General features: G+C 36.4%; 1 protein-coding gene across 6 annotated transcripts in view; it reads right to left on the bottom strand.

Moving 5' to 3' along the window:
* The window catches only part of KIAA0232 (KIAA0232 ortholog), a 64,303-nt gene that overhangs the window by 19,330 nt on the left and 17,237 nt on the right, over nucleotides 1–27,736 (bottom strand). For 4 of the 6 annotated variants that reach the window (XM_030238721.2, XM_050973335.1, XM_050973336.1 and 1 more), the window contains exons 2-4: nucleotides 26,373–26,876; nucleotides 13,135–13,272; nucleotides 38–104 (exon numbers count right to left, since the gene is read on the bottom strand). In XM_030238721.2, coding sequence (XP_030094581.1) covers nucleotides 38–104; nucleotides 13,135–13,272; nucleotides 26,373–26,603 — 436 coding nt within the window. In that variant the 5' untranslated portion in view covers nucleotides 26,604–26,876. Of the gene's footprint in view, nucleotides 1–37; nucleotides 105–13,134; nucleotides 13,273–23,173; nucleotides 23,231–26,372; nucleotides 26,877–27,736 lie in introns of those variants that run through there. The other 2 variants (XM_050973337.1, XM_050973338.1) reach the window with 2 other exon arrangements.

Genomic DNA, 27,736 nt, shown 5'->3' with positions numbered 1-27,736 from the left:
TACATGGCCTCAGAAGTTTAAACATTTTTTTCCTCACCTTGCTTACTCTGAAGGTCTTTCAGTTTGGAGCAAAGCTCCTCCACTAACGTTTCAATCCCAGAGCTCTGCACGACAACAAAACCACGTGGGAAAAAAAGAAAAGAAAAAACAAAAAACATAACTTACTAAAAAGAATTTTAATGTCATAGAAATATACCAATTCAGTAAACATATCTCAGCAGACATACTGTTCTTTTTGCACAGTAACTACATATGAAAAAATCAACAAAAATTATTCCTAGTATAAATCCAATCCTATAAATACATTAGTTAGAGGTCAAAATGATTCCATGGAACACGAAGACACATTCACACAGAGGTTTCAAACTACAGGTCACATTGTTGCATCATTGGATATCCAAGGCTTTGCAAACACAGCATGTCACATTTACTGCATGGTATTGCTGCATATTGCTGCAGATTTAGCCTGGAGTCTCAGGATAGAAGTTCAATGACCCACTGATCACTAAGATGCATTTCAAACAGCTAGGCCTGATCCTTTTGGCTGCCCAATTTACACCTGTGGGAATGGGACTGTTAAAAGGATACAGAAAATCAGGCACAAAGGTGGAAAGGAGAACAGTAGGAAGGCACACCCACATATGTGGCAGAGAGGGAGAGGAAATGCTTCCACAGCATCTGTATGCAAAACCCACCACACAGTCTGGCCAAATTAAAATGACCAGGTATTTTTTTCTTTTTAAACATTGTGTTATTAACAACACAGGACGGGAGAGGGAAAAATAAACACCTTCTTCCTATTCCTAGAAGTTTCTATTTTTCCTTCTTCCTCCACATAATAAACATACACACAAACCAGTCCAATATATTACCCACAGAGGAAAACCCCATGTCACTCCAAAGGAATAAAATTTGAATTCCAGTCAGTGAAATATTAAACACCAGCTTAGAGCCTGAAATACCCGTCCTGTTGGAAGGAAAACTAAGTGAGGTGGGTACTGTGTGGGTATTTGCATTGTCATTATTTGATGTTCAGGAATTGTGCTCAGAGATTGCACTTCACACTTTCCATAACAGCAAACAGAGCTGGAATCATAGCTAAACACAGCAATGTGGAACTAGTGAGGAAGATCCCAGAGGTGCCCTGCATGTCATCCTGCAGCTGGGAGTGGTAAGGAGGGAGGACCATACAGCTTATTGTATCCCATGCACAGTTTCCTCAATATCAACACCATTGCTGGAAGTCTAGTTCCAATTATACTTGGAGAAACTTACACAAACTCCAAGAAAATGGTCTCATCTTCTGAATTTAACATGGTCTTATTGTGCATATAGTTATGGGATATGTTTTCTCTCCAAAGGCAATGCCAATCAAGTATCAAGTTACAGAAATGCACAGAAAAGAGTTTGACTTGCTCTGTCACCCTGGTGGTATACAAGATTTCATTTTCCCCAGATCTAAGAGTTTCTCATCTCTCCTGACTGCTGTCCAGAAATTGCTGAGAAATGTGAATATATATTGCTAAAGCAGAAGCAAATATTAGGAAAAAGAGAATACTCATTTGTTCAGTCAGACTAGCTTGTTTAATTCACTGTCAGAAAAACACATTTAAAAAATCATACACTGAAGCAATGACTTATATGCTAACTCTAAGCTTTAATTATTTGCAGTCAAGTGAGAAAGAAAGCAATGTTCTATTCCTAATTGTATTGCTGCACTGAAGTGCTAAATATAAACCTTTACACCGCATACTTAACTGAGGATGACTTAGCAATATCAAACTTCAGAAGGCATCTTCTATATCAGTACATTTACCAGTATAAATTTATTCATTCAGCAAGAACCAGGCAGGTCAGTAATATGGACTAAGCTATGTAGTTGTAATAATTTGTCACTTTATGCCCTTATCACTCTTGACTCCCCCCTCCTCCCTCAAAAAGGTCAACAGAGGAGGAGCTGGCCTTGGTTTTCCTGAGCTCCCCAAACTGTCTAATCGAACAGACACCTGTAGCAAACACTCCAAGGAATACAGATTCACTTCCTTAACTTAATATAACATCATGCCACAAAAAATGCCCCAAACCAGCAACAATATGCTCACCATTGCACCGAAGAAGTGAAAACTTTTGGAATCAAACGTTTCATTTCCTCCTGGACCATGAAACTAATACTTGAGTCAGCTGACGCGCCGCCCGCTGTCCTGCACGGCGCTGAAGGAGACAGCGCTCGCTTGGAAAAAACGGGGGTGGGACCCACTGAGCAGAACGCCAGGACTCCAGAGACCCCCTGCCCAACTTCCCACTGCAGCACATCAAAACGTGCTGCAGACTTCATATAACAAATGCCACGGCAGTTATTTCACTTATGACACTGGTGTTCTCAGAATATGAGATTTAGTTACTTTTTTTCTTGTTTACCTTAATGCGTTGTAGCTGTAACAACCCCATGGCCTGAAAGTAACACGTTCCAGGCACTGGCTTGGTTCAATAGGACACAGCTAGCTAACAAAGCTAGGTGATCCGCTTGAATTACTTTGCTTATGTTCAAATTTAAAGGCAGTCCCCATACAGTACAAATACTGGAGCACCTTATAAACATTTTGAAACATGGAAGTTTTTAGTGCCCAATTATGATTGCTTTTTTAATTCCATCCCAAAAGGCTTAAATCTCGAATTTGTCTGGCCCAGATTTCTACCAACCTATTTCTCTCATTTGAATTACAAAGGACAGTGCATAATTTTTAATTACTATTTTTCATTTTGCATAACAATATTTCCTGCACACCTAACACATTTTATTGTCTTCTACTGTTTTTAACATATTTCTCTTTCCTTCCCCTACTTTAACATACATCCAGTTTCACCAAAAGTTTTTCTTTTTGGCTTTTTATCAGCTGGCTGCAGCAAGGGAAGGATTACATAAAGGATAGGTGTTATGTTACTGGCATAGGAGTGATGGTGCTAACAGATAAATTAAGCTTCTGAACTCACCCAGCATGAACAGGAACAGTCAATCTAACTGCTGGAGTTACAGGACTACAATAACCACTGTCTTCCTTACTGACCACCATGACCCTACTCAGAGCCTAATTAATGCAGTTCTGCATAATGAAGAATAACACCAATTAAAAAAAAAAAAAAAGAAAACAAAAGAGCAAAGATCACACACATTTTTATACATATTTCAAAATACGTTTGGTACATTTGACTTCTTTTTGAGGTTGGATTTTTTTTTTTCCTAAACACACTAGCACACACACACACACACACACACACACACACACATATATATATATATATATATATAGTCAAATATTAAATCAAAGACCTTTTGAACATACTCTGCTTTGGAAGTAAAGCAGTCGGAGATGACAAGTGGTAACTTATTAGCCTAAAGCAGTCCAATTGCTTTTGTATATATATTCACACCTCTGTATAGCTGCAGAAAATGTCTCCAGAAGATATTAAATCTGTAAGTGCAGTTACTTCTGAATGTAGTTGTTATAAATTTCAAATATTCAGTTTTATCATGAACCGTGGAGAAATCCTGTATTATATGCACCAAACTGAAATTCACTAAAAACTGTTGCCTATGTTAACAGTGGGCACTGGCTTCTTTGTGTTCACAGTTTGGAGTAAGGAGCTGTGAAACATCAGCTCCTCTCATATGCTCGACTAATCACTTGAATTCTCAACTGATAATCACCTCTACTAGCAGGTTCCTTCTGAATATTGCAAACAAGTACAGCACAGTCACCATCCAGAGAATTTAGTAAGTTTTTCCTGAATTTGATCACAAACAGCACCACTATTATTTCACATAGCTATACTATGGAACTGAGAAGGGGATTGTTCAACAAAATTTTTCATTTTCACTGAGATTTCACCTCTTCCCATCACCCAGTAATATCATCTGGTTATGGGTTTCATATTTTCAACAAAAAAATGCCATGCAAACATATACTTTGTCCTGCAGCTTTGCACATATATAACAGCCAACCCTTCTGGACAAACAAAGGAAAACAAAACTTCTGATAAGCAGTACTTAGAAGGAGATTTTCCACATCTGACAGACCATGAATATAGACAGAGAAACTGAGAAATTCCGTCATATTGTACAACTCCAAGGCAAGTGTTGTTTTAGGGAGATGCTGTTTGGCTTTAGGTTTTTTGGCATGTTCAGTTTTTTTGCCTCTAGTCTAACATAAGTTAAAAGCTTTCTCCAGAAGCTTTGAACTGTGCTGTGCAAATATTTACTAAATATGGTTTGGTACTTCAGGCCTGTAAGGTACGGGAAAGGTCCTTGCCCCTCTTCAATCTTTTTGAAAAGCAAAAGCATTACAATTCCTTTTACTTGAACAATTAAAATAATCACTCATTTGCTATTAGGCTTTTGAGAGCTTTCTAGCTTACACTTTCTAAACAAATCCTTATTTCCTTTTCCCAAACATACAGAATTTGTTTAGGTTGGAAAGTACCTCTGGAGATCATCTAGTCCAAATCCCTGCTGAAAGAGAATAACCTAGAGAACACTGACACTCCTTTCACAAAATACAAGCTCAAGCAATCTAGAAATTAAAGTAAATCAATATATTCATAGTTTCAAGTCATTGATTTAACAGGCCATAGGCTCTCCAGAGAAGATGGCACTGTGACTGAACCAGGACCGTTTTCTTGGCACGTCTCCTGTCTCCAAGTGCAGGATTAGACAGCTTTCCTATATGAATCAGCTGTTAAGCCACGTGAACTGAGTAAGGCACAAAATGTGATTCACTGCAACCACACATCTATTTCTATATTTTGTAGGATGATGAGAGAAAGTTAAAAGTCTAGGTTTTCATTTTTTAACATTCTGACACAGTATAATTCATCTGATTACAAGTACTCTCAAAAGAGGTGCTCAAGACAGACTGAAAAAAAGACTAAAAAAAATCTTGGCTGAAGATCAGCACTATATGAATGAATAAATAAATAAATCCATTAAAACAGTAGCTTCTCTGGGGTGTTCAACCCAGGTGGAGTTCAAAGGAACAAAATAAGGTTCCAGATTGCTTTATGGAATTTTTTTCCATCATAATAAGGTGGATGACACTAAGAAGCATCTAAGAGTATGTACAACCTTTTTGACCCTTTAGAAGCAAGAACACAATTAAATCTTTATCTACTCACTTGAATACATAATGAGTTACAGCAAAGATATTGGACCAGTCAGAAAAACAGATTCTATTTATTAACTTCTCCTTTTGGAGCTCATGAATACTTGATCCAAAGTAATCTTCAATCAACGTGTGACCGCAGAATATCAATTTCCAAGCAAACTGACTTAATATCACAAAAATCCAAGCTATTTTGAAAAATAAGAGAGCAATAGCTCTCCAACAAGAAAATAAAAATGCTTCCCTACAGCTCTCTTAATTCTGTCTTTGGTATTAAAACAACATTAGGAAAGGTAAATTACATATCTAGCACATAGCTAGGATCAGGCTCAGATTTCAGAGCTATGATTCACCACTTCACACAACACCTTCTAAGGGAGAGAAAGAGAGAGAGAGAGATAATAAATAGCGCATGTTATTTACTAATTCTAGATAAAAGAGATCATCTGCCACCTCAAATTAACTTCAAATGAACATGCTATCCCTAAATGTAGGTTACTAGAGCAGCTAATCTGACTTCTGTTATTTAAAACTTAATTCTTTTAGATCCCTCCCATGTCACGCCACACTGAAATAGAAGTTATCCCCCCAAGAAAGCATAATTCCTCACTAGAAGCTATTCTTTCTGATTATTATTCATCACATATAAACCAACATGCTGACTTCAAAGCCACAACAGACTTGGTATCCTTGCAAGCAGTGCTGCTGAGATTTCATTTAATCACAGTACTTCAGCTTGCCCATGCTAAAATGTTCTTATCTGTATTATCAATGAAATGGGAGAAACTTGTAAAGTGTGTTCCCACCAATTATGCAAAGGCTCTTTCTGCATCAAGGGAATTGCAGAAAGGACACTTGAATTTTCTCCAGCAGGTGCTCTGCCAAATTTGTTCAAGTTTGCTTGTGTGTATGATAAGAATTCATAATGGATCCCCAACTCAAATTTTTGGTGAAAATCGTTGTTCTGCATTAAGGAAAATGATAATCTAATAACACTGCTCTGTGAGGGAACACAGGGCATTACTCAGGAGAGCTCTGCAACCAACTCCTCTGGCATTTTCCTGGCCACTCCTTTGTGCCTGAAAGACTGTGTTGCTCCTCCCTCCAAGAAATGCATATGCCAACTTTGCTTCTGTCCCAGGCTCAGAAGAGAAGCTGTGTGAGGACAGATCTGCCTTGCCCCAGTTTGTTCCAGTTTTCATTGGAAGCACATACAAGGTGAAATAACTTTCAATCACACCGAACATACACTTTCAGCCTCCAAGACAGTCATCTGTACTATTGGAAATAATGCTTATGAAGCCACTTTTGTGTAGACTAAGCTCCCACAAAGAATTTCACCAGTTCAATATGTATCTTTTCTATACTGAGAAAATGCATACAAAAATTGGAATAATTAAAAGTTTTGTCAACTTCAATTAATGTTACTATTACAGACAGCAACAAGGCTTCAGTAACAAATCAGATATGTGGTACTTTGAATATCTGTTCAATGCCATAAAGAAAAAGAAATTGATTTATTGTAATTAATCTATTCTGTGATGGTTACCTTGGCAAGACAAATGACTTTCATTTCCTATATGGTATCTAAAGTTATTTTAAAAATTCTTTTCTAAATAATGCTGCATGTTCTGGAAACTGCTAGTATATCCCTTTCAATAAGGGCAATTGGATACAACTCAGAAGAAAGATAATATTCAGTGACTTTGTGAAGTGTTTTGGCATTTTCCAGTAAAAGACTCTGAACAATCAGACACACAGAAATGCTAACTTCTGAGTTAGACAGCACATATGCTTCAAGAACCATTAAGGCTCTTTTGGAAACTTCATTTTTTTTGCTTTAAAAAATTCAAATTTTCAACATGCACTTCACTTTTCTGATTTGTTAAGATGGCTTTTACATAACTTGATTCATTCTTGTGATGTCCCATATCTTTACATTAACACTCTCATTCATGTCACTTCTACTTATACAAAAATGTGTCATTTAAATCACTCAAGAAACCACCTGATGTTTACAACTGATTCCCTGGTATCCCAGTGTAGTGGTCTGTGTGTATTACCTAATTAATATTGGCTTACGTTAGAGAAGGAGGGAAGAGCAGGAATAAATCAGTGATTAAATTTAATTTTAAATCATCTAGTTAAGGTGCCATTCTACTTAAGAGGAAAAGAAAGTCTGTTCCCTTGCTACAAATTCCAGAAGTCCTTTTTTCTCAGTTCTTTATCACTATTGCAAAGTGTAAGGAAGATTATGCAACAGTGCCCTAGGCCAAATGTCACACAGATACCATAATCTCTGGAGGCAGCAATAGCTGACCAAAGTAACCCATCAATAAAAACATGCTCAGATGTACAATCATAACCAATTTATTCATTTGGTCTGGACTAGCAGATTATTTCTTTAAAGTAGGTTTATGTGCAGAACTGTAATAACTGCATGCATGCCCCACCTCTGCAAATGTTGAACGCCAGGTTGGATGGGGCTCCAATCAAACTGGTCTAGTGGGAGGTGTCCCTGCCCATGGCAGGAGGTTGGAATGAGATGGTCTTTAAGGCTCTTTAGGTCCTTAAGGTTTTTAAGGTTCCAAACCAAACCATTCTAGGATTCTATGATGCCATGAAAGTTTGACAGTTCTACACTTCAAGTAAGAAAGATGACAAACACTAAGAAAATTTTAACAAAATCTTATTTTAGACACATCTCAAATCTGTGCTGAAAGCAAGGCACATTTGAGAATAAAATTATCATTTTAAATTTTTAACAAAACTGTTCACTAGAGCCACACTTGTTCCTCTATGTGGTTCCATATGATAACACAAGTATCAGAAGAATTATATTCCCCCATCATGACTCAAAGTAAGCAAAGCCAATGCTCTGTGCTGTTAGCGTGCCACACCTGGGTAATTTAAAATAAATTACTGTTACAAAGTTTCACCAATTATGTTTCTATGTTATCTCCAAGCAGTAATTTCTTACAGTGGGATGGAAGGCACTGTGTGTTCTTGTCAAATATATTAGAGTAGTTCTCACTCAAAATTCATCACGGAATCTATCAACCAAGACTAGCTCTTGCTTTAACACGCTGCACACTGTTTCATGTTAGCAGATTTTGAGAGCTTGTTAGTTCAGAATGGACCACATTGCCTGAAGCCCATTATGGCAGGCCTTGGGACATCAGCAGCACTGGACACTAGGAATGTCTCAGGATGTGCTGTGGACCAGCTTAGGGAAAGTTGCCCCCTACACGGGGAGAAGGAGAGTCTTGGAGCACAGGTTCCATCCATGCAGAAAGTAAGATCACAGGAGTTGTCTTCTTTGCTCATTCTTAATAAGTCCTCACACATTTCAGCAGAAGGACTCAGCAACTGGTTGAACTGAAACTCTGGCACCATCTTGGGGTGCAGCTTCACGTGTGACACTGCAGGTGTCTGAACTGCAACAACACAGCTTGGAGACCTGCTCAATCTATTGAACAATGCAAATTTTAGCAGAAAAGTAGTCAAGTACCAGCTAATAAAGCTTGGATTTGTGACCAATTGACAGGCACGTAAGTAATTTCAATATTATTACTAGGAAATATACTTATTGAAAAGTCTTACATGTATCAGTCTCCATAAGTAACCTCTAATTCCAACCTTGCTCCCAGTATCCACCTTGTAAAAGGAAGACATGTGAATTCCTAAACTCTTATTTATTTAATAAATTTCTGAGTCTTAAAGATACTGCCTTCTGTCTTTTTACAGTAACAAGACATGTAATGACAAGTTTCATTATTCAAATACAAAATAATGTACTTTCAGAATTAGGAGGTTTAAAAAAAAAGAAAAAAAAAAGAACCTCCACTTGCACCTGAACAAACTGATCATGTTTCTACAAACAACAACAATAAAACTAATCACCAAGCTATTTAATGCTGACAGATCAGCCATTTTTACTTAAAATTTGAGGCAGTAATTTCAGGATAATATTTCTTATTTTCATCAAAGTACTTTTATATAAATATTCCCCAGTCCTAAACATTAGGATTTTTTACCCAATGTTTCATTAGAATGGCTATCCCTACTTGAGCAGTTAATTGCAAAACAATCTTTAAAAATTTCTTCCATACTTTAGCAGGATAAAAATTAAGGAAAAAACTCTACTCAAAGTCAATATTAACAAGCTTTTTAAAATTTGAGCAATTCTTCAGCACATCTTTAAAGTGCTCTTTATTCAAGTGTTTCAGAAAAGGTAAACTTTAAAACTACAGTAAGAATAGCAATTGATTGCTACAGTAAAGTACTTGTCTTCCAAGTCTTTCTCACCACCATTCTGTTTCCATTTTCTGGAGAGTTGCAATGTATTTACATTTCCTCTGCCCCTGACTGCATCAAGAGCATCTGCAGCCAAAGACTCATTCATACAAATGTAGACAATTTGAGACACCAAAATGCTTCTCACACAAAAATACTGTCCTCAGAACATACACCCATTAACAATTTGCATTTTTACATATACTAGATGGTGCCTGTCAGAATCAGGCCTCCCCCCACAAACACACTCAGTCCACAACAGGCTCTGCCACGGCAAAGACACAGAGAGGCAGAGCAGCCTCTCTGACTCTTCATTCTCTACAATGTAGGAAATGTTTTAGAAATAAACACCAAACTTGGGCTTCTTCAAGTCAGATCTTTGTTTACAGCACTGTGAAATTAAAACTAGAACCCTGGATTTCTGTCTCAGATTAGTGTTTTACAGCATTACTCTTTAGCACATGAGGAAGAACAGAATTGAAGCAAAACTAAGCTACCAAATGAAGCACCTAAGTGTGAATATAAAATATAAATGAAGTATAAATGTATAAATTAAGTACTCTAAGAATGAATACTGTGGAAATGAAAATCCACAAGAGGTTATTCCAAAATACTTGTTTTAACTACTAAATGGAAGTCTGACAAAAAAGCAGTCTGCTTACTGCTATCAAGCAAATTTTCATATAATCTATTTTACCACTTCCTCTCTCCATCAAGTACTTTTTTGAAGTGATCACTCAATTTTAAGGCTTTTGGTTACTGGTAGGGGAGGAGGCAGACTGTCTGCCATTTCTTAACACATTATTTGTTTAAATAGTTAAATACAAAAATCAAAATTACACTAACCATATGTCTGTAATTTCCTATGAGAGTTAGAAAAGTTACTACTGACCCTCATTACCTTTTCATCCTCTGCACACTTTTCTCTCTAAAATGATCAGGCTGAAAAATCCTAAACTCTTCACTGAATTGTCACCCTGTTTTGGCTCTTTTGTGTGTGCCTATACACATGTGTGTATACATACTGTCTACAGACACACACAGGGTAAACACTACAATCACTTCACTTAAATATAATTTTATTTAAATATATTCAAGTTGAAATCCACTAAGACTTTTTCCCAATTACTCCCAATAAAGGGACTCAAACTTGCTTGTTTTTGTTTTACAACAATACTAAGGTTGAAAGAAGAGGTTAGGCTAGAAGAGCAAGTGTTCCCTATCTTTGTGAGCAGACTGGCATTTCTGCATCCACCTACTTTGAAAAAGGGATCACAGAAGGTAAGTAAAACTATAAAAAAACTCCATAACTGCCCATGTGGACTATTTATCAGGCCACTTGCAAAAAGACAACATCCTAATGAACACATCTACCTCATCTGACAACAACAACAAAAAAATCACAGATAAACATTCCTCAGATGATTCAGAAAACTATTTTAAAGAATTCAAGTGGCACTGGAAAAAAGTATTTATTTGTATCTCAACAATTTTTATAAATACTCCTTACACACAACTGACCTACCATTTCAACTACAGTTCACAGAGTATTTTTATCTTTTTGTAGAGACAAAACCATGAACATTGTATGGAACAGCTTGAATGCCTCAGCAGAAATATTATTTTAACATTATCCTTCACAGTCCAAAATCTATTCATTATTCCCATCAGATCAGCACACAAACTTAAATACAAAAACACAACAGCATCAGAAATGTGTTACAAAAATCAGAAATAAAAGACATCTTACAATAATACAATACTTAATACTTTAAAGTATTACTAGCATTTAAGTAGGATCACCCCTCCCTTTAATTCTGGGGGAAAAATTAAAAGTCTGTATTTATTTCATGCAATGCTTGTGTTAAACTACCTACAAAGCAGCTTTAAGTAAGAAGTTTTTTTAAAAGGTTTAAAGGTTCAATTCTGTGTTTGAACATACATTATAAAATTATGACCTGCAATTTCATTAATGACAAAAAATGTGCAAGCTTAATTGTCTGAGAAGGCAACAGAAGTCAAAATAGCTCTGAAATAACTCAAATCTACAGGTTGCAGATTATATGTTAATGTTGAACACCAATAGGGTAACAGAAGTCAAAGATGAAGTTATTTTTCAACCTTTCAGATCTCATGTATTTCTGTTCTTTCAAAACTGTAGCTGAATAGTTTCTTTCCTTCTCTGTTAAAGATTATTAATAAATTCATCTCCTTCCTTTTGCTCTGCAACTAAATTTTATATAACATAAATTTAGTTCTAAGTGATAATTCTTGATTTTCAGCTATGTGGAGATGCATCAAGAGTGTAACTTCTGAAGTTAAGAATCAACCATCAGTATTCCTGCAGTCTATATATGAGACCTACATTTTATTGTTCATAAAATGAGTATACAAAGACAAACATATCCTCAAGAAAGACATTGCTTCTTGCAATTATTTCTCTGTATTTGCTTCATATTCAAATTAACTTCTATAGTAGTTGGAGTGCTGACCTCAATATTCTGTAACTTTGAGAGCAGAGCAAATTACCAGCAAAATTCTACTTTGCATCCCTTTGTTAGGATACTAAGTAATGGAAAAATGGAAGGTCAGAAATCTCCCAGTTAGTCAATTAGCAATTTAGTAACTGAACAAATACTCAAGTAGCTTCACAATGAGGCAGAATGTGATGGTAATACTGCTGAAGGTGGCAGGAATAACCACCACATCTTCCCTACTTCCCTGATTACTTTTCCACAGCCTTGTTGGCACAAGTGCCTGTGCCACAAATCTGACCAGGAAACCTCTCTGGGTTAACATTTCCTCTGCCCCAACCAGGTTAATCTCAGGAAACTGATTCACTTTCCTAAACCAGTTGTCCACATAACCTCCCAAATGCTTGTGCAAGCACAAGCTATGACTAGGAAGGTGTGGAGAGCAGTAACGCAACCAGGCTGCAGAGGTGGGGTAGTTTTTTCTTACAGCAGTGACAGATCAGACTATTTATAGTTCTGTAAACTAAAAAAAAACAGTTTCTCATTTTTGCTGTCTGAAAAATCTCCCTGGAGAGCTTCCTTTGACTTGTGCTACAGATCATACCTTCTTTTTAAACATTGCCTTCAACTGCCTCTCCCTTTGTCCACTTTTCTGCTCAACTACAAAATATCTGCTGCCTCTGCTATCTTCCTTCAACCTGCTGCCTTCACCCTCTTCACCTGCTCTAGTCAGTGCACTTCACTGCCACTCAATCATGTCATCTGGAAAGTGAACACTTGCTACTACACATGGTTTTTTATTTAGGAATTCTGGATTACACATGTTGTATGCACAGAGCAAGATAACTTCTGACATATTCCAGTCCTTTCTATCCACACACAACACAAAGTCAACTTAGAATTTTTAAAATTACCTTTATGCAAAGATTTGTGATTTCATTTCAGCTCAAAACTGGTGCCCCTGACACGAATAGGAAAGGGTTTACAGAAAGGAAAACATGACACCACATAGTACAGAATCTCTTGTGAAATCATTCTACCATACACTGATATCATTTACTGAATAGGAATAAAGAATTCTTGGAGAACTCTTGGCAAACTAGCACTTTAAGAAGCCACAAATTAAAATATAAGCATCACAAGCAAAATATATCTAGCACAAAGAAGGACATCAAGCCTTAAGAATCTATTAAATAGTCCAAACTTACTTCATCAGAAGCAGAGCGAAGACACTGGACAGCAGCCTGTTTTTTCATTTCCTCTAGTGTTAGATCAGAGCACTTTTTCTTACTCTTTCCCCATTTCTTGTAAGCTCCCTTTTCCCAGCCCAGGAAGATGTCATTCTCCTAAAATCAAATAAAGAAATTACATTATTTAAATACATTAATATCTAAGTACTATAGCAGAGCAGGGCTACAAATAACATACTGAGCAAAATGAAACCAACCCCTTCCTATCTGCTAAAAACTACTTTTTGCCAAATTAAAGATTAGTTTGATTACATACAACTTGCACTTACAATTCAGAAAAGCACATGCATCTTTCACAGGACATGGAGGCAACTCACACTTCACTGTTATATTTTCCAATTTTTGCAAAGTATATCCACAAAGGCAATTTTATGGCCAACTTATGGTTGAATGTATTACTGTAATTTACACAAAATATGTTAGTTTCACTGATCTCTGAAATCATAAGAATGAAAAGCAAGTAGTTCAGAGAGTTAAGATCAAACTTAAGAGAAAATTATACAAGCCAGAAGAAGAAAATGCTGTGTTAGATCCTGAAGCCTTCAACTCAGTGTTAAAATGAACATGATTACAGCTAGAGATAGCAGTAGCTATCATAAAATAAACCTGAACTACTTCAGGAGAAAATTCAAGTAATTGAGAAGTGAGGGTGAGTAGGTGGGGTTGGCTTCTAACACATGTAAGAACAATGAAGAACAATAACATCAGAGTAGAATGCTATTGTATTATATGCAATCATCTGAAGATACAGCATCCCTTTGCATCCCTTTTATATGGCTTTTCAGAATTTACAAAATTTATTACCAGACTTGCTTGTTCTTCACTGTCTGTTCATGTACATATACATGATTTGCTATATTCATCTCATGAAATAAGTATTTTGGCTGTCAGTTAAGATAATCTTTAACATATTAAAATGTATGCTTGTCTAAAATCATCTTCTCCAGAGAGATCCACAAACATCTGATACTTTCCAGCCTACCTGTTTCAATCTTTTCAATGTATCTGTTACTGCTTCCAAAGAAAACCAGTAGGCTAAGGACTACCCTCATTTAAAAGAATTCCTAATTCCCCAAGGTTTTAAAACAAAGCAAAACAAGTTGTCAGTGCAAATAATTGTACCTGTGCAAAGAACAAGATGGGAAAAAAAAGGGGGCCAACAGAGACCAATCATATTCAGAACAGCCACCAAAGAGCTGCCATTTGAGCACAGCAATTTGCTGGATTTACTGCTTAAAGTCTTATTTGAGCACCAAAACTGGAGAACCGCATTTAGTGCTGAAAGAGCAAAAAGCTACCAGTCACTCTGATTTTCCTAGCACTTGTGCAAAGTGCCAGTGATTCACTGAAAATGAGAAATTTGAACAGGCTACTGTACTGTTATTAGAAGGAATAACAAAAGAAGTATTAAAAAAGAATAAGAAAAAAAATCAGAGAATAGGTTTAAAAGACTGCCCATTTACAATTCATTATGAAAAAATAAATTTTTAAGTCTTTTCCAAAATTGCAGTTTATATATTTCTTTATACAACAATGCTGTAAAGCACTCTTACTCTTCCCAATATTCATGGGAAAGAAAACAAATTGATGAGAACCTCCTACTCCCCACCAGCTCCCAAAACCCCTCCAGCTCATTCACATGGGCACAGCTGCAAATAAGTAAATATAGACCCATTTGTGTGGGTGAAGATCCAGGTACACCAGCAAATTTGCACTGGGTTAACTTCATTTATTCTGATTTTACGTGGAAAGTTCACAAAGACAGTAGGAAAACATTCCCAAAATGCTATGTATTACTGTTTTTCTCCATGCTAACAAAGGTTTGCTTTGTACTGATAGATCACAGCTTTACCAACTATCTGTCAGCAGTGCAGCAAGAACCTTCATCACAGAAATTTATAAAGCATTTCATTCAGTCCTTCACGCATGTGATTTCAAAAATATCTGACACTTGTCTACAAACTTTCACAGTTTTCAACTTTTAAAAACTGAAAAATCTTTTAAGAGATATGCAGTTTTTTCAATGGGGGAGGGGAAGCTAAATGGAATTCTCTCTCAGGCCCCCACCCCAGAGCTGTGGTATCATGGTCTCATCCCTCCTTCCAGTGTGAGTGGATTGTTGAGCACTCTGGGAACAACAGGCTTGTCCTTCAGGATGCAGTGATTGAAGACATAGCTCTGAAAGAATTCTTGTTTTCTTTATATGATACACACACAAAAAAAAAAAAAAAAAAATTTGGAGACATGGTTTTCAGTCACACCTGGCTGCCAAGTTTAAAACTTGGGTTTGGATTTTTTTTCCAAGACAAACTCATGAGTTTTATAGCAAAACTAGCAAACACCATGGATTACAGCTATTCCATGATAAATTTTGCAGTTTAAAATCTTCATCTAAACTACAGTATTTATCAGCACCATATATGTATTGGATATAGCCTATGTTACTGAGGACTTGCACCTTCTGTACACAAATCAAACACCACACCCATAAAACCCTACAGAACAGTGAAAAAAAAAAAAAAACCCTTAAGCATAATTATTGTGTATCAGAACCATTCTGGATCAAAACCAAAAAGGTTTTACAAAGCACAATATTACAGTAAAATGCCTGAGAAACAAGGAAATGTAATACACCCTGTAGAGTGAGTTTGCAGAACAATGAGACACAAACAGGGTGATCCTCTTCTTTTATGAGACTAAGTTGTCAAAAAAAAAAAAGAAAAAGAAAAAGAAAAAAAAAAGACAACCCAGTAGTTCCCAATGGTTTAAATTAGTTAAACAAGTATCTTAATTTTTTTCCTCTCTTTTGCTCCCTGTCTTCAGCAGTCAGGAGCCTATTAGCAGGTTTACTCCTTAGACTGAAAAGTATCAAATCCATAACAAACAGAAAAGAAAGCAGCTCAGCAAAACATTCTGTATGCATGAAGACAGGTAAACTACTTCTTCCATGTGGAAAGAATAACCAAGGACTTCTGATCTCTTCACCTACTAGATGCCTTCATTTACCATGTTTCCTAACAGAACTAGAGATTATAATGTAATGCTCATTTTAATGCAAGAGCTCTACACTGGTCGCTGAACTTTTCACAACAGCAATGCCACTCTGAACTTACAGATTTTAAAAGTGTGCATACAGAAGAAAAACTAAAATTTTGCTTACAGACTTTAAATATTTAAACCAGACTACCATTTCAAGAGATGACCATCCAATATTAAAGAGGTATCAAGAGAAAGCCAATGCCCTCTGGATACTGAAAAAACCCTAAGTTCCTATATCTAAACTGTCATTCAGACATCTACTCTTCAGAGTCCTACTATCCCCTACCTACTACATAACCAGACAATTTCATTAGAGATTTTCAATAATGAAGACACTGAAAGTGCAGTTTCCTGACAAAAATAACTTAATAACTATAAATATGGCTAAAAAAACATTTTCTTCATGTTTCTTCACACTAGTGCCTCAAGAAAGCCAGTATTTTGAGTGCTTAGTTCAATTTTAAATTGAGATACAAGCACAAATTTTAGAAAGATTTTGAAATGGTTTATTCTATACAATTATGCAAAAGCAGAAGCAGCAATTCCACCACTTCCCTCTAAACTATCAAGTAATTGAAGAAGCACAAAAAAAAAAAAAAAAAAAAGGAAAGGAAGTTTGACAGTGATTCTCCTTTCATTTTCTGTAAAAAGAAATATCTACTATCCGTAAGAAAACAAATGTGACACCTCACAATATGACTGAAATAAAAACATTATGAAGCTCATGATCCACATAAATGGCAATATTAGAAAGGGAAACATAACCTGTTTTTAAAAAGGGAAAAAAGGGAAGACTTGGGGGACTACAGGCCAGTTCAGTGTGACTTCTGTGCCTGGCAAGATCATGGCACAGATCCTCCTGGAATCTGTATTAAAGGACATGGAAAATAAAGAGGGAAAAAGATCATGCCTGACAAATTTCATGGCCTTCTAAGACAGGATAACAAGCTTTTTGGGTAAGGGAAGAGTAAATGATGTCAACTACCTGGACCTGTGCAAAGCTTGTGACACTGTCCTTGCCTCTGAAAGACATAGATTTGACAGATGGACCACTCAGTGGATAAGGAATTGGTTATTTAACAATGTATAAGGACCTTCAGTGATCTTGCCTGAAAAAATGCTTCCACTTAACTGAGATTCAGGAAAAACTCTCATAGATTGCTTAAAGCCACAGTGATGGATACCTTTTCATAATGAAATTTATTATAAATACTGAGAAAGGTCTGGTGGGCCTGGATCAGCTTAGAAATTCCTTACAGACTGCCTCAGACTGAGACAAAGACAAAGAGATAATACATAGGTGAGACAGTTCAGGAAAAAATACAAGAACATTGGCTCAAACTCAGCTAATATGCCCCAAAGGAAATGCAGATGAAGAGTACGTTTCAGAGAACAGCAAAAGTTTTCTCCATAGCAAAAACCCATTGCTAAACACAGAATAGAGAGGACTGGGAAACATCCTTTAATGTTAAATAATAACTCCAAATCCAGGTATTATCATAGAAAGAATTCATCTTGGACTCATAGTGAAAAACCAGGAAACCATCTGGCCACTACAGTCACCTCTTTCCCAGATGTCCCAACCAGAACATTATAACCCTGCAGAGCCTGACTGTAACAGAACAGCTGATAATGTAGCAGATCACAACATGCACTGCTATGACCTCAGGGCATTCGGGACTGAGGGCAGGCAGGAAAGAATTCTCCTTATCAAAACTAATCAATCCAAGTATAAAATCCTTAGTCTGAGTTTCTGTCAATTATAAACTTTTGTTTATAACCCTACCAGTTTGAAAGGGCAGTCTATGTGATGTTCACTAATTAGAAATTACTTCTAGGCTAAAACTAAGGAGGAGAAATTTGTCACACCCACTCCAAAGAATGAGAGAACATGCAAATGCTGCATCTGTTAAAATCTTATGTTTGTTGAGCAGACTGCCTTTAGACTTTTCCTATTAAAGTAAAAGCAGAAAAGAAGAAAATTTAGCAAGGCTATAGCTGGAGCTATAAAGGCATCATTTTACTTACACGTCTGACTTACACTGTAGAAAAGAAAGCCAGGAACTCAACAGAAACTGTCACTACAGAGTCAAGGTGTCTAAAAGAGACATGTCATGACTGGAGAAGTTATTTCATAACATTTATGGTTGCTTTCTTGGCTTTAGAGATAAAGTTGTGTGTCAAGCATCACAGACCATTGTAATAAGATGATTTCAGAGAATATAGGCAGGACATGTCTATGCTTGGAGAAATGTGGCAAGTGTACAGTCATGCAATGACATATACCCAAAGAAAACAAAGGAAGTATCTCAATTATGCCCAGAAATCCAAATAGCACAGAGATGGCTGCAAAGAAACCTTGACTGTTAGGAGGACTCACTAACCTGGCCCTTGAGCTTCCATCTCTGCTTTGTATTATGTAAGCCTTTGTGAGAATACATTAGCAGTCACAACTTGTAAAAAAGAAATGAGCAGCTCAACATGATCACTCACACCAATACAAACACAGAAGAGAGTGTGGAAATAAAGTTTCTCAGATAAGCACAGTCCTTGAGAATGAATGCTTTTCTTCTGCACTTACACACCAGCTGAAGCTGACTGCCCTGGAACCCATACAGTTTACACGAGCCTACTGCTGAGCTCCAATCCCTGCCACCACAATTCCCACCCCTAAAACAGAATAGAGAATACAAACTCACAGCCCATGATACTCCAAATCTGTCCCATAACAGTCACTGGACAGAGAAATACAGAACAGCTCAGTTACTGCACAATTAAGAAGACAAATGCCTACTAAAAATCAATAAATAAGTTTCCTGCTTTTACAGTAAAGACATTTCAGCTATCTTCCATTGCTTAAGAAGAATCCATATCCACCCAATTTTTCTCAAAAAACTAATATAGCACACAAAAAATTACTTCCCAAAATTTGAATTACATAGCTCTCAGATATAGCACCCCCTTCTTAGAAAGGGATTGAGGGCAGTACCACACCTAAGTTTTCCTCTATAAACTTTAAAACTTAGTTATCTGAGCTTTTAGAAAGTGGTTCAACTTCTGAATTAATAAGCTTTATGGGCATATTAATTTCAAGATATAATACCAGTTTCTAAATATGATTAATTGGTCCTTTCTTCAGTTCACATGTTTATGTATGGGAAGAAGAAGGGGGTTATTCCCATTGCTGTAAACATACACATTTGAGTAATCTAAGGATTTCAAATTAATCATATAAAAAGGTACAGCTAAAAGTCTTGGTCTCACAGCTCCCCCTTCTACCTACTCTTTTCTTTAAAAACTGATTCCCACAGTTTGAAATTTACATATTTAGTTGGGGTACTAACTAAAAAACTATGGTCAGAAAATTTTAAAAATTGTTCCTACAGGACTGTTTCATAAGCAGTATAAGCAGTATAAGCATAAGCTTAAGTTTATACAGCTTAATAAGCAGTAACACAAATACAAACTAAACAGAAAATGCTTTGCATTCAAGAAATTTATTTCTACATGTTGCTGGTGAACTTTGAAATTTACTGACACTTGTGTACAGCAGTCACACAGCATTTCCCTACTGTAGCTGAACCCACTCTGCCCATTTTATGCCTTATCAAAAAATGGGTTTGCCTGACCCAGAAGCATTTCTTAGGGATGATAAAAGAAAAGGTGTAATTATACTAGAAGCAGCATTGTTATTTAGGAAAATAACAATGCTGTGAAATAGGCATACCAGCCAGATTAACATTTAACACATGGCTCGTGGAGTGCAGAGGACCAAATTTTCATTTCTCCTCCTCTCTTTAGGTTATGTATGAGATATACAAACACTAAACACATACAAAACCCCACATCCTCTTCCACACAAAATATACATGGGAAAAACTAGTATCTATTACTAGAATATAAATCCAGACATCAGGTCCCTCTACTGGGTTAATATGGGATGGCAGGAACACTAACAGCACATTCCACTGGATCTGGGAACCTAGCAAGTGCATCCCAAGTTCAGTTACCAAAGTGTCCTGTGTCCTTAGCACATGCAAGCCAAACACAGACTAAAGTTGGCAATGATATCGCCATCCTAGGGCAGAGGGATCGGCCAAAATCATTTATGGACTTAAAACCACAAGGTCAAGCCCTCAAATATATCACATATGGGCTGAGGTGTCCCTTCCATGGCTCTTTTTCTATTAATATAAAAAAGGAAACTACATTTTGGACTTTAAAATATAAGTGACAATGATGAAAAAGCAAGAATAAAAACTCTGATCAGAGTCAGCAGAAGTGTAACTATCATTCTGAAGACTTTTTATGCCTCCCTATAAAAGATTATCTGAATGGAACTACTTCAAATCAGTCTACAAATAATTAATCTTCCTGCAAAAAAAGCTTATCTGTTAAAAATTGAAAAATCAAAAGCAAAAATCTCAACCTGGTCACAAAAGTACATAGCTTGCAGTGCAATAGCCAAATAATTTTGACAGTTAGGAAAACATCATCTTAAAAAGAAAAAAAAAGTATTTTTACTTTTAAGGTTCAGAAAAAAAACTGTTAATTTCGAAAAACAAGTTGAAAGAAGTAGATCAAAAGCAACAGAAGACACTTGATATGGGAAGTTTGCATAACAAATGCATTTCAATCTTCCTGCTGCACGACCAAAGGCTTACAAACAAAGCCTTTATCTCACAGAGTGTCTAGCTGTTGGGGTTAGGTTTTGGGGTTTTTAAATAAAGGCTCTATAAGGGAGAACAGTCCACAGGAACAAATCTATAGCTCTAAAGCATAAATTTGTTATATTCAAAATCAGTTAGGCTTACAATTACTATGTGAAAGATACAACACAGAACACTGACTTTAATACTGTATAAAGAATGATCAATGAAATAATGTTTCACACAAAGTATATTTTTAGGCAATGCCTTCTGCTTCACACAGATTATATTATCTTAATGCAATATTTACTGTATCATAAACTAGTTTGAGAACACATTCATCTATAAATATATTTTTAATCAGCATTTAAACAACAATCAAATCTCAAAAGCACCTAGTTAGTTTGCTACTAGGAAACTAAGAGCAAGATATTCTCATCAAAAATTAGTCTAGTGTGAAGTCAAAAGGCTGTCTCACAATGTTCAGATCTCCACCAACAGCATTTCTGTGGCTCTCCAAAAGTTAAAAACTTGACAGCAATTTCATGATTTTCTGCTTAATTTATTCAAAGTAAGTGAATTCAGTAATAAAATGCAAATGTATACTTGGCAGAAACATTCCTCACTTTACTGACATTAAACAGTCTGTAAATCCACACGAATTTTATGAGGTTTTCCTTAATGGACCAAAAGTGCCTAAAAAGTCATCTATCTCAGCACAAAATTCCAGTGATTTACAAACATTTTGAAGAGACCATTGACAGGCCTCCAAAAAAACCAAACCAAACTGAACCAAGTAAACTCCCTAACACACTCCCCAAATAATGAGCATCTTATATAGCATTGTTCAAGAGATTTCTTTAGTAATCTTAGGCCATGTAGACATCTAATATAAGTGCAAATCAATTTGAGAATTCTTCTCTAGAAAGATGGTACACAAGCAATATCTTCAGTTGTAGGAAAAAAAAAGGCAAGTCTACCACTGAAATCCTTACTTGTCTTCTGATATGACAAACCTCAACTAGCCACAAAACCCTCAAAACTATTTCTACGAACTGTATCACAGGAATCAAGGAAAATGTGCAAGACCAATTCATCTATTGTGCAAGGCCAATATCTTTGTATTTTCTACTCCATCAGTCAATACTGGGGGAAAAAAATCCCAAAGAGCCTCCTACTTCCACCCACTTAAACCCCCCCATCAGCAATATCATTGCTGCCAAACAAACCTGAGGGGAGAGGGAAATTAAAAAAAGGAAAAAAGAGTACACAGTCAGAATGAAGTACTTTAGAACTTTTACATCTTGAGCTCTCAGACTCACTTCCAAAAGTAGCAAGTACAGCTTGGATAAGAATTGTGCTCTAGGTGCCAGCAATAACTCAGTTACCTTCAGTACTCGAGTATTTCAAAACAAACCAACATGCATTTAAAGTGTGTATATTTAGAGAATTTTACAGTAATTCTTGATAGGTATGAATAACATGTATAACCATAGCAGTCCTGAAGACCCTGATTCCACAGTACAGTTTACCATAAACAAGACTGCTTTCTTTGAAATTCTCTATTCTTTTGAAATACAGCTGGGCAAAACATACTGGCCTATAAATTTTCCCAATATTTTAACAGCTATTTCAGTTTAAGCCAATGAGCCAGAATAGAAACTGCAAACATTCCAGTAAATTTGGTTGCAGTGTACTAGGGTTTTACTTCCACCTATGTTTTTCTGTATTTGCAAAAATCTGCTATGAACTCTCTGGAAACTCAGGACTTACCAATCTAACATTTTGTGATACTGAGCCTGAATCCATATAACAATACCCAACAAAGACCATTCTAATTGGGCAAGGCACAGATGTAACACCACTGAAAAACCCAAACAAAACAATCCTACCCTCACATACATAAAGGGGAATGAAAACCAACACAACCCCCCCACAAACACATCCTTAGTCTTATCTTCTATGCAGACATCAAACTAGCTCATTGCACAAAAAAAGATAATATTGGAGAAAGCCACACAAATCTGCACCAGAGTAACACTGGAGAAGACTGCATCAGAACCAAGACCAAAACCCACATATTAAATATTACTAACAGAGCAGAAGGGAACATCCTGCTTATCTGCAAAAATAACCCTGAAGATCTAATCAATAAAGATTCCCATATTCCTTTGAAATTCTTATTTTAACTGTAAACAGAGGTGACTGATAGTGTGACAACAGTGATATCTTAAATAGCTGTGTATGCCTAGTAAGGTTGGGAATGGGTTCTCTTACTTACTTTTGATACTAAATTTTTTTGTACTTACCTGACAGAATCTCAGTCCAGACTTCAGAGTTCCATTTCCCTGCTACACTTGATGACACTAGAACACCATAAAGTAAGCACTGAAGGAGGCTCCCTGAAGCAACTAAAACAGTGCTAATGATACCATCAACACCCTGAGGTGGAAAGATCTTAATGACCATCTTCACTTCAGTCTGTAACATTTCTAATGAAAATGACAGTATCTGTAAGATTAAGACTTCCTAAATTAGTCCTCTTCACTCCCACCCCCACCAAAAAGCAAACTGCAATGGATTGTTCCTATGCATAATCCAATTGTGGGACTATACATTCCTTGTAACCTGCTCTAAACAGAAACCACGGCTGGATTTTGAGGAGAAAGGGATGGCTACTAACTATCCCAAAAACAGAGCTCTAAAAGCAAAGAATCACAGAATCACATTACAGCTCAGGCTGGAAGGGACCTCAAGAATCATGTGGTCTAGCCTTCCAAGGGAAAAGGAAACTAGGCAAGACTATCTAACACTCTACTGCATCTCAAAAACCTCCAGCAACAGGGATTCTATCACATTCCTGAGGAGGTTGTTCCAGTGAATGACTGTTCTCACTACAAGAAAACAGAAAAAGAAAAAAATTCTCATATCAAGATGAAACTGCCCCCAATGCAACATGTACCCACTGTCCCTTGTCTTCTCCATGTGATTAGATTGCTTCAGTCCTTTTTGTAGCTGTCCTCTAAGTTGGAGAGAAAACATTGCAATAAGCCCACTATTGAGAATAGCTCTTTCCACGGATATTCTCTTATCTTTCTTAAGAATTAAAAGAATCACATAGGAGAAAAAATTCCTGAGATGCCAAGGACCAAATCTTCAACGGGAATTAATCTGGGTCAAAGAAGCTCAGCAACTCTAAGTATTTTACTCCTAAATTACTTCTCATTTGGTATTTAATTCCTGTTCTCTTCCTTGACTTCTACTTGTAAGCAACACTAGTATACGTTTTTCCCTTTTGTCTTAATATTGTACACATCCCCAAAATTGGATTGAAATTGCTTATACCTAAATACATGTTTTAGAGTAAATTTTCTTATTTCTGAATAACTTCACCAAACAAAACTAATTTCAAATGTCAGGCGATACAAAGAACCAGTAAGTAACAAGAAAAAAAATTCAAATCAGTAATAAATAAATAACAAAACACACGTACTAAAATATTTCCTCAATTCTATGTTAGAAATTTGTACTTGCAGGCTTTACAGACTAAGCTATTTGAGAAAGGAATTTGGGAGCAGTATGTTTCGTAACAGGTGCATCTAACCATTACTACAGAACATAATCCCAAAACTAAATTGATATTAGGTCTCAAAACTTGGAAAATAGTTATTTGAAGTAGGGCGAATAGAGTAAAAGTATGTTATAAACAGGACCAACTTGGAGGAGGTGGGAAAAAAATCTTCCGGCTTCAAAGCCCAATGTTGTTCAGAAGACCTCCTGTACACTGGTACCACAGCACCCACTCAGCAACACAGGTTTTGGCTACCCTGGCAGCATGTGGTATTCTTCTCCCTTTGGCTCATTAGGTTCAGATAATCAACTTGGAAAGAGAACAGACACATTCCTAAAAGCTCTGTTATCAAACCCACAAAGGATCCAGTTAAAGTATCAAAATGAGAAATAAACTGAATGAGATTTTCATAATATAGTTACCCTGCTTTTTGCAAAGCCTGATAAAAAGAAAACTAATTTTGGCACTTCAGTAATTTGAAATATCACAGTAGCAACTTCAAAGTTATGACAGTGGTCTGAAACGGACTGAAAAGAAACACGTCTTCATTTCCCCCAGGCCACTGGCCTATCTCTAAAGCTCCTCAAGTTCTCCTGTGGTTTCAATTGGTTTCATTTTTAATGTCCTCATCCACATGCTTCTTTCAAACAGGTTTTGGAACCTTTTTCTGCCCCCTTATAAAACACAGATATTCATGTCTGACCAAGGTTAGACATGAACATGTTCTGTACATGTTAAGGCACATTCCAGAAAGTGCTTACACTGGGTTTTTAAAATTATTATTATTATTATTATTATTGTTAATTGTGGGGTTGTTGCTGATGTCACCTACTGGTGCCAGATACACTTTTGAAAAAAAGAAACAAAAAAACATTTACAGATACAAGTTTTCTGGTTTGCACAAGGGAAGCATGAAGGCTTTTACAAATGGTAATGGTTGCTAAGAGTTCAAACACTGACAGCATCTGACATTAATTTTTTGTTCTTCAGTTACACTTACATCTATCTTACAATAACCTGCTCTGCTCTTGCTGGATTTTTAAAAATATAAACTAGGTGACAATAGAATTTCTGAAGCAGTTAGGCAGCAATGCTTGAAGTATAACCAAAACAACAGTAATGAAAAAGGACTAATAATTAAGCTATCAAATAATAGGTATTTGCTTTTCTTCCTTCCCACTGTCACCACAGCCACCTTCTAAGACAAAGCCTATGTTTAACAGCATCATCAGCCTTTTCTGAAAACACTGTAATTTCTCTGAGTCCTGAATCTGGTAACTCCACCACTACTACATTTCTATACAGGTTCATGATGCAGACAAATAAAAAAGAAAAAAAAAGAAAAAAGGTATAGAGACTGAACAGTATGTTCTAGGGTCACAACTCTCTTGTATGCTTTTTATCAGCATTCAGCACAAACATTATTTTAGAAGTAATCAATTATGTATGTATAATAATGTATTTCAAATACCTGAAGACTAAAAGGTATCTGGGGGGTGTTTATTCTTTACTGAAAATAGCACAACATGAAATCCATGGGAAGTGATGGGGGGGTCTACAAACTACTGTGGAGATGAGCAATTTGACACAGTTTACAAGAATTACATTCATTTACTAATGGTCCAATATTAAATAAACTTCTAATCATGAGTAGTGATGTTCTCCATTAAGGACTCAGATATCCCAGTGATAACAATTCTGATATCAATTGTAGCCATGTGAAAACATTATCTAAAGTAATTGCCCATACAGCAACCTAACTACTTTAATCTCAGTTCACCCATCAGTTCTGACTCCTGTGTGGTTTATACCCTCCTTCCACCCACACACTTAAAGACAACCACCCCCGCAACTGAAGCATACCCAGGTATAATACACAAAACATAACTGGTACAAAAACTCACTTTCACTGGACAACATCTAAAATATGTAAATACCTGTTCCTGCAGGTCGTAGTCATAGCTATCATGCAGCAGAAGACTGAGGACATACCGAGTATAAATCATGGCATCAATGCCACACTTCTCTAGCTCTTGTCCCAGCCAGGTCTGCACTGGACCCAAAGCATGTAGCAGAGACATTTCAGAAACAGATACAGGGCCTGGATAAGAGCTTGAGGAGCTTTCAGATGGCAAACCATCCACAACAACTGTACAGATAGGGCGCATGAATCTAGGTGGTTGGCATCCTTATAGCGTGAAGCATTTTCTGTAGTTGATTTTCCGTCGATATCTGGAGGTGATTTTCACTCCAGTAAATAGGAGAGAGGCTTGACTTCTAGGACAATCATTTATATTTCCTGGCTGTTAGCCGACTAGAGACGAACATCACTCTTCAGGCATGACCAGTGAATAAACTAAATCCTAATAGCAAACACATATGTAGATGTGTTTTTCTACCTTAATTTCACATTGAGGCCAGATGCAAGTCCCCAGCAGGACCTATAAAGAGGAAAAAATGATAAGTTGTGACAATATGTATCCATACATGAATAATATTAAACAGAGAAAAAAAAACACCCAAAGTAGAAAGCAGTCATTTACATACTGCTTACTGCAAACATCTACAGAGATTGTAAAACTACTCAGTGTCATTTTGAAGAGTGACAGGAATTATTACAAGTTTAAAGGTGACTTTTAGAAAAGGTGCTTTTTACTGTAGGAAGAGAGACACTTTCATCAGACACTTCACAAGTAATCTGTCAGTTGAAACATATGGCTGACCTAGCTTTACGGGAAAGTTGAGATTTTATTACTTTAACTATCAGCTGAAAAAAACCCACTGTCATGAAAAAAGAAATCTATGTTAGTTTGAATGAAGACTGCATATTTTGCATCACTATAGACAGTATAATCCTGCTGTTTTGCAGTGATACCCATTTCTGGAATAGAAGTGTTTTGTTTATAAAACACTGAATTAATGAAATCCATCTGATCAGGAGTTTCATAAATCCTACTACTAAATACGTACTACTACCTTCAGGTTCAGGTTTTTTGGTGGTGGTGGTTTTTGGGTTTTTTCCTTGTTTCAATTATTTTGAAACAAGAAAAAAATGTTTCAATTATTTCCCTTGCTCCAGGACAGTAAAACATTTTATCATCCAAAATCTGTCCTTATAAAAATGTAAATCTCTGAAATAACTTCAAAAATTTGAGCAGAGCATAATTTATCTGTGCCAAAAATTACCATTTAACCCTCTTTACACAACGCATACACCTGTCCTACCTGAGAGCTTAAACTCTAAACCATGTCCTAAAACAGACAAACTATCCCAAGACTTATACCACCCACAGTCACAAAT

The sequence above is a fragment of the Serinus canaria genome, chromosome 4, assembly GCF_022539315.1.
Source record: "Serinus canaria isolate serCan28SL12 chromosome 4, serCan2020, whole genome shotgun sequence".
Taxonomy (NCBI): Eukaryota; Metazoa; Chordata; class Aves; order Passeriformes; family Fringillidae; genus Serinus; species Serinus canaria.
This window is presented reverse-complemented; position numbering and strand designations above follow the sequence as displayed.